The 8,951-nt window shown below is 38.9% G+C and overlaps 1 protein-coding gene across 1 annotated transcript in view; it reads left to right on the top strand.

Moving 5' to 3' along the window:
• The window catches only part of Stmn2 (stathmin 2), a 57,055-nt gene that overhangs the window by 45,933 nt on the left and 2,171 nt on the right, over positions 1 to 8,951 (top strand). The window contains exon 4 of the mRNA XM_010636232.3: positions 1,818 to 2,009. Coding sequence (XP_010634534.1) covers positions 1,818 to 2,009 — 192 coding nt within the window. The remainder of the gene's footprint in view (positions 1 to 1,817; positions 2,010 to 8,951) is intronic.

Below are 8,951 nucleotides of genomic sequence, written 5' to 3'. Positions count from 1 at the left end.
TTCTTTTTTTTTTTTTTTTCCATAAAAAGTACCCCAAAGTGGTGCCGCGGTTCACGAACTTAATTCTTTACCACAATTCTGATTGCAAACGGAATTGGATGAGAACCGAATCAAATTCAGCCGTTACGTTCAATGCTGACCTGATGGGAAAATTTTATTTCACTCTCATCCATTTCAGCCTGTGACCAGAATAAGGGAAAGAAGTTCATGAAGCAAGGTACCACCGCGTTTGATTTGCACTCAGTTTCTGTCATATTGGCATTTTCTTGCTTTGTTTCATATTAGCTTTCCAAATAAAGAGTTCACTTTGGGAATTTACTAAAGATCACTAAAACCTTTACATGATTAAAGCAAGAAGCAGGGCTGGTTCCTGGGATTTTGTGTCTAATCTTCAGTGAGCCACAGGCCTACTCTGGATAAACTTGGAAATAAACACATCAAAGAAGACTCATGAGACTGTGATTTTTGTCACATATGTACAGTTTTATGGGAGAGAAATTTCTTCCCTTTGTAAGCCTCGTAATTCTTATTGCATCAAGATCTCTCCTGTAAGCCCTAACAAGCATGCAAAACTAAACTGTTTTCCCGTTAATACTTTCAGTAATGATCAGTACTGAAAATCCCACTTGGGAATTCTTTTGATGGACAATTGTGTAGATGTTTACATTTATAATGACCCCTGTGAAGCCTCACCACAGAGCATCAGCCAATCCTAAGGAACTGCCCTGGGACAATGAGTGTGTAATAACTTGGCCTGAAACCCAGGTTTAGCCAGGTAGGTCAGTGTTGGGTGCTACTTCCCTTAGCTGCACAGCATGGAAGAGAAAATAAATAGGTAAAGAATGTAAGTAAAACATTCAGGGTCACCAAGAGAGCTGAGACTGAGAGAAAGAGCTGACACAAAGGCTTATGCTGGTGTTTTGGGAACATGGATTGCCTGCAGCAGGATCCCTGGGGGGCTGCTTATCACAGCTGTAGATCTTTAGGCCTCACCAAAGAACGTCAGGAGCAGAAACTCTGGGGGTAAACAACAGACATCTGCATTCATATCAAGTGGCCCAGTAACACACCTGCACAGAGCCATGCCACCTTCTGATGCTGGAGGAGAAGCACAGTGCGTGAGCTGCATGTGTGAGCGGGCTGTGTCTGGCACTGATATTCTTGCTGCTGTAATCACTGAGCAACCACATGGTTTCAGTGATTGTTCAGAATATTCAAGAGAGGGTCAGAAAGAGGACTTTCTGCTGTCTGTGGCCAAGTCGACATTGAGTTTGTACTGTTTTCAAGTCAAGAATTTGAGTCATGGTTAAAAAAAAAAAGAAGCGGGCATGGAATAAAAAGAGAAACTGAATTTGATGATTTCATTGATGAAAGTTGAAAAGCCTGTTATAGGGCTCAGCCAAAAAACAATGGGACAGGAGAAAAGGCCAAATGGAAAAGGAAACACTGGCCCCCATTCGTGCCCATTTTCCACAGGCTTCCATGAAATGCTGCCATCCAGAGATTAATTACTGCATATCCTGTTACATAAATGCTTAGCAGCAACTAATTTTAAAAATTCTCAGTGAAGGTTAAATGCTTCATCTAAGACAACTTTTCCCAGAAATTAACAACTGAAAATTTAGCTAGTCACGTTCTCCGGCTAACTACATTCCACAGAAAACCCCAAGCTATGCAGATGAGTATAAAATTGACAACAGCACTCAAGGCTAGAAGTGCTGTTCATCGGAAAAGAACTCTCCCTTGAATCTGTGGTCCGATATTCTGCTAGGCTGGCATTGAGGCAATTATAATATGGATGTGTTTTTCTTTCCCAGTCTCAGGAGGCCCAGGTGCTGAAACAGTTGGCAGAGAAGAGGGAGCACGAGCGAGAAGTCCTTCAGAAGGCTTTAGAGGAGAACAACAACTTCAGCAAGATGGCGGAGGAAAAGCTGATCCTGAAAATGGAACAGATCAAGGAAAACCGTGAGGCTAACTTAGCTGCTATTATTGAACGTCTGCAGGAAAAGGTAATCACATCTGAGTCCTAAGCAGATGGATCTGTTCATAGGCAGCATAGTTGCTCAAGGACCAGAGTCAAGTTTGCTGTAGGTAATTAAGCCCACAGGCAGGACCTACATACAGGGTACATTGACTCAGTTCAGTGGTCCAGTGTGGTAGAGAAATTGGAATCCAACACTAAAAATGGAATTTCGTCAAACTTTCCAGTGGTGATCAGTTCAAAGAAGTAAAGTCATGCCTTTCAAGTGTGTAAAGCTTCCGTACAAACCTTAGGAAACAATCAATTGGGAAAAAAATATTAAATTGGAAATATCACATACATAATATGTTATACTAAAATTTAATATAGTAGATGATGTAAATGATATCTCAATTAATAAACTATTTAATGTAATTATTAAATTGAAAAACTATCTGTCATGAATGGCTAGGGTATTTATGAACTCTGAAATAGCAACAAAGCAAACTAGGTATTAATAAGACTTCATGGAACCGCAGCGAAGGGGAGCTAAGTGTCAACGTTCCATTCAGTTCTGGTGTTCTAGTTCTACAGTTCTGGGGCCCTTCCCTTGAGCAATCAGCACAGATATTTTGTACCATCAACCTGGTGCACAGTGCACGGTTTCTATAAAAACTTTTCTATTGCATAGACTCAAAACAACTTTCCTTTAATGCATACAGTGTAGCTGTGAGTAATTTATATTTTGCCCAATTTTAAAAGTCAGTTAAGCTGGAAAAATAGAAACTTTGAGAGAAATATGCCTTAATCCTCTTCTGAACAATCTTTTCCCTGCCAGTCCTGAGAGCTGCTCTGTGCCAGGCACTGAAGACTCAGAGAAAGAGCACTGCGTCTGTTATCAGAGCACGGGGAGGTCAGACACACAGCTCCCTGTGTTTTGAGTAGTTCTTAGGAAGCTTCAAGTCTCTGTCAGAGTCAGCCCATCTCGTTGAAGTTGCCTCATCTTGAAGTTCTGGTCACTCTTTGTTTTTATTCTATTTTCTGACCATAAATATGAGGCTAAAGCCAAAGGATAGCAGGCTAGCAGGCAATAAAAACCTTTTAAACTGTAATTTTAATGGAGGTTTTCATGGGCATCTGTGCTTCTAAGGAAGTTTTGAAAGCTGTGATGAGAAGGATGTGCAGGCTTTGGTGTGGAGGTGACAAGAGGCTCTCAGAAGCACAGGAACAAGTCCTCCAGACTTGGGCAGGAGCCAGAGCAGCCACTGGACACCTTAACCACAACTGGCACTTGACATGAAATTTTCACTTGTGTGCTGCTGTTTCCAGACTCAGAACTAAGGCCACCATCTTTCACCCAAAGGAGCCAGGTCAGGATATGAAGGAAGCAGCAGTATTTGGATTCATGAAGGCTGCATGTGGTTTTTACCAAAACAAATGCTCTCTTGAGACAACAGGAGAGCAAAGTTCCATTTGCTAAAATTTATTCCCCTGACCTTTAACCAGTCAATCTTCCTCCATCTGCCTTCAGTTTAGGGAACCGAGGACACTCTTGCTTGGCTGATGCAGGTACCACAGACAGCAAAGAGCCACTGTGTGTGTTCTTGGCTTTTACTTCCCATCCTGGGCCCTGAAAAAGTAAAGTGGAGTTGCTAGGAATGGAAGCTGCTGATCTTACTCCAGCACTCTCAATTGCACTTTTAGTTTTGAGTGCAATGGACAATCCAGAAGTATTACTGTTTTTGAAATTGTATATATGCAAACCCTCAGCATATCCCTCCTGAGTTCAATCATAAAATACTCATAAAACTTGCATATTTTAACTAGTATTTCCAGAAATTCTGGCTTTTAATAGGCAATTCATTTTTCTCCTTATTCTGTTATTGTCACATCCCCTACCTAGCTCTTTCCGTAGTCTCCCTCTCCAACCAAACTTAGTCCTTTCCCTCAATTATATACATAATGTAATCAATTTATATGGTGAACATTTAAATTTTTTTAATGTATTAAAAATATATATCCGCCTAAAGAAGGATAAACATGAGTCATTTGTAGGAAAATGAATGCACACTGAGATCATTATGTTATGTGAAATAAGTCAGACACACAAGCTTAAATATCGCATGATTTCTCTTACATGAGAAACCCAAAATATAAATAAATTATAGAGCAAAATAAAAGATAATAGGAAACAGGGAGATGGATCTTTTACAAAGAGGTCCAAGATATGGAGGGAGGAGCAAAGGGAGGTTTTAAAAATAAATAAAATATGTACATGTAGCAACTCTCCACAATGAATATAATCATTATGTATTGCAAATGTGTACTAATAAAATTTAATTTAATTTAAAAGAGCCCTTTCAGTAGACAATATGATAAAGAAGACACATTGCCATTACTTCCTCTCAAAATACTCCCCTTCACTTCAAACACATTTATTCTATTATTCTTACCACTTTCTGTAGCAGTTCTAGAAGTCTTCTTTTTTGTCTTTCTGAGGTGTGGTCAAAAAATACAATGAATGCTGCTGCTGACTGCCTTTCATCAGAAAAGCAGGCTTGTAAAATGTTATGGCGTGGGGCCAGGGATTTATCTACCTGCCTCACAAGCGCAAGGTCCCAAGTTCAATCCCTGGTTTAAAAAAAAAAACACTTATGGTGTGACCTCACACACTTTATTCATCTGAACTGGCACTGTGTGACTTCTGGCTCTGCCTCAGAGTCAGAATGACCATGAAAGGTAAACATTTTGAATCAGTTCATGACAGTGAGACAACCACAACAGCACAACTAAAGACACTCATGAAAGAGGATTTTCAGAACTGCTTCAGAAAGTGACAAGAGGATGGAAGGGATGTGTTCAAAGTATTATGAGGGTGATTAAAAGCAATTTGTCTTTTATTGCAATAATTTTTTAAATTTGAACATCCATCGTATCTATTATATCTTTGATTGCAACTCATAATATATGCATATCTACATGCAACTTTTCCTGAAAATAACCAACCTGCGAAGGGTTTTTATTTCCACATACCAAGGTATAAAAACTTTATGGGAGACACAGAATCTATGTATTTTTTGAAAATTCTCCATGTTATTTTGGTTTGAGAATCAGTGGTTTGTAACCTGTTCTGATTTAAATTTCAGCTGACAATAGTCTCTCACTGTCAAATGATATATCCCAGATCATTCATAGAATCACATTTTTCCTCTGTCCATGGTGGAAGATTGACTTCTCAGATCTAATTGGGTCCTTGGTGACTGTCAGACAAAATTTGTGGAGATACTCCTTAGGAAGCACAGAATTTGCTTCCATTCCAGATATTTAAACAGATTATAGGTTCAGTACAAAATTGTTGTTACATATTGAATCTAGGTGTAAACTAAAACTACTTTTCTTTTTTCTGAAATAGGACAAAGTAAGACTGTTGTCATGATCAATATCTAGCCTTATATTTAAATGAAATTACTTCTATAAGGTTAGAAACTAAGAAGAGGATAGATGATCATAGTAATGTTTAAAATGGCTAACGCTGCCAATATATAACTGAAGCTGTTCCAAAATCTGCCACATCAAAAGATTACTTCTGAAATGATAACCACCAGTGAGTTAATCATTCAATGAGCATCTACTGAGTCCCTACTATATAACTAGAAACCTGGAATGGGATATAATGTTAAAAGGTATTTGCCAACCATCACCTTACCAAAGCAGACAAGATAAGGTCCAGCAATCAATAATATTATACCAACAATATGATAGGTAGTCTATTAAACACAGTAAATATAAAGACACCGAAGAGTATCAAGGTTATCACACTGTGGAAAACACTTATTCTTTCCAGGAAAGGATGATTAAGGAACAGTTCCTCCTCCCCTGAAGGATCCCTTCCTTCCCTAATGCATGCACAGCCCCTGCAGAAAGCTTACCACCCTTCCCACCTGGCAGCCCAGCTCATCACATAACAAACACCAAAGCAGCTTTCAGTGGTGTGCAGAGTAAGAGAAGTAAGTAATCCAGAAAACCTTGACAGTGGTTTCCTTAGTACAGTATTTAGAAAATAAAGAACCTGGTTTCAGTATAATTGGTAATTTCACTTCTAATAATCTAGCAAACATCAAGGGAAAGTATTACAGTCATTATCTTAGTACAAGAGCATCACATAATATGATGTATCTTAAAATGATAAAAAATACTCTTTCTTTCACACTTTGGTTTTTGTTTGTTTGGTTGGTTGGTTGGTTTGGTTTTTGGAGACAGGGTCTCTGTGCAGTTCAGGCTGGCCTTGAACTCACGGTGTAACCCAGCTTGGCCTTGAACTCACAGTGATCCTCCTGTGCCTCAGCCTTCTGAGTGTGGAGATTTCAGGGTCCACCGCCATGCCTAGCTTACTTTTTCTTGAGAGAGTTAAGATGGTGTGACTCTTTTCATGTGAGATCATAATATACAACTCTTTAGGTATAGATTTTAACCATTGTCAACGTCTACTGTAGCCTTCCATTGTTCTCACCTGATCTGTGTTTGTTTTCTTGCCATCTTGACTCACAGGTGCTGTTTGTATAAACATTATGTCTGATGAATGAATAATGAAAGGGGAAAGAAGACCAAAACTAGCCTTTATTACTGCTCAATCTAGGCCAGGCATGTTTGCAAGTGCTATCACATTTAATCCAAACAACACTGCCAAAAGGAAATACTCTTAATGCCCTATTTCATATCCTTGAAGAGGTGAAGCCATTTACTCAGAATCACAAAGAAGCAGGTTGCAGGGTCTATATTTGAATGCAAAGTTTTTGACCCTATATGCTTCTACTAAGCTGAAGCTGTTACTATTGGTCTGTCATTAACCGCTGCACCATAAAAGGTCTCCAAAGAAGAACAGGAGTTGCACTCCATGTCCGCTCATGACCCCATAACTACTGGGAACTGTGGGGGTGCCCTCAACTCTCTCCTGGCCCTCGCTGCTAGTACAGGTGCATAGTCATTAGGAAAACAAAAGATTCCTGATGGGTGCCTTCCTCTTGCATTTAAATAGACTCCAATAAGGATACCCTACATCATCTAGTGCAAGCTCCTTGTCTATATTTGATACCTTGTACAGTCAAAGGGACATTAAGAGATAAAGGAAAACAAGACCTCATATTTCTTACCTTCAAGTAGAGAAAACTTTTTACTAAATCACATTTTTAGAAGGCTAGAGTTTTTCCTAAAACCACTAGTCACACATTTTTTCATATCCAAGAAACAGGTACATATAACTCAAAAATACGCTTCCTCCTATTGAGGGAGGATGCAGGGAACACAGAGCACATTGTAAATTCAGGTACCCTTGGGTCTGAACAGACCAGGGCTGCTGACAGCCTGGTCCCCCGATGACGAAATGAATATTGTTTTCAATGAGTCACAATGATGGAGTCACAATGCCTTAGGAACCTCCAGACTGCAGGTTTCTGGAGAATTGCAAGCAGTTTTCTTACAATCACACCCCTCTCGCATGTCTGCTTTTGGTTCACTCACATTTTGATATAAAGTCAAATTAACATTTCATGACTATATATTCGAGAATATAAATTTTTCAAATAATGGACTAAATGCCTGAAAATATTTTTTCAGAAACTGAGAATTTGTTTAAACTTCCATCTTTCATGTTACCTCAACCTCACGGATTACATTTGTTCTTTCCTATGGCACAATCCATTTCTTCGTAGCTAATTTTGAGTGTAAGAAAGTGTATTCCAGCCGGGCATGGTGGCACACACCTGTAATCCCAGCACTCAGGAGAGTGAGGCAGGAGGAGCACCATGAATTCTAGACCAGCCTAGACTACATAGTGAGTTCACGGCCAGCCTAAACTACATAGCAATACCCTGCGGGGAAAAAAGTGTACTCCAAAATAGACTAATAATACTAATTATAATGTTTCCTGCTATAATGTTGAGCTTATATGAGTCTTTAAACCCAAGGCTTCTTTCTAAAATAGTGATGGTCTAAGCTTTTTCTCAATTTTTGTAAGAGCTCAGCTCTCACAAATTAGTCTCTTTCTTCATGAGAAAAAGTTTTTGCACATCTTTTTTCCTCATAATAGCAGAGCAAACAGAAGAATCAGCTGCATCCATGCTAATTTCCCCGGGGCATTTCCAAACAGGACTTGATTTCTCTGTACGCATCTTTTTTTCTCCCTCTTTATGGTCTTAAACATATATAAAAAGCTAATTTACACCAATTAGATATAACTGCTTTGAAAGCCTCTAGAGCCAACTTCCTGCTTTCTCAATTCTGTATGTCTAAAGAAAGTAGGGGCTGCTCTATGCTTTTTTTTTTTTCCTCCTAGAACCTACAATTGAAAAGACATATTTTCCCACACAGCCATACAACTGTCTCCTCACACTAATACTACACTTACACAGCAGCGGATAAGAGGGTGGGCTGTGGAGCCAGGCTTTCTGGGTTTGACTGTCAACTCCCCCGTGTTAATTCTGGGAACGTGGGCAAGTTACTCAGCCTTGTCTTCCTCTGACTCCTCATCTGTAAATGAGAGTGATAATACAGGTGTTGTGGAGATGAAGGAAATTAAAATAGGTAAGATCTGTATTGATGCAGGCACATAGTAAGTGCCTAGTAAATGCTCAATAGTATACTACAAAGAACTCTGCATACCTAGACTTCTTGAAGACAATAAAGTCTAACTTTCACTAAGATTTATTTTATAGCTGGTCATGTTTTTGCCCCTGAACTGATGGAAACTCAGGAAGTATCTGGGGGGGGTGCAATACCAATGATATTCTAGTCAGAAACATAAATAATATCAATAATAATTAGTATTATAAAAGTTCAGTTTGTCACATATTTGTCACCTATTACATGCAAAATAATGTGCTCATATTCATCCAGTGTAGAACTATGAACTAAAAACTACAGGATCCATCTTTTCTTTCTTTCTCTTTCTTTCTTTCTTTCTTTCTTTCTTTCTTTTTTTTTTTTTTTTTTTTTT

This window comes from Fukomys damarensis, unplaced genomic scaffold (assembly GCF_012274545.1).
Source record: "Fukomys damarensis isolate Sample0158 unplaced genomic scaffold, DMR_v1.0_HiC HiC_scaffold_5, whole genome shotgun sequence".
Taxonomy (NCBI): Eukaryota; Metazoa; Chordata; class Mammalia; order Rodentia; family Bathyergidae; genus Fukomys; species Fukomys damarensis.
The sequence above is the reverse complement of the archived record's forward strand: the minus strand, read 5'-3'. Positions and strand labels throughout refer to the sequence as shown.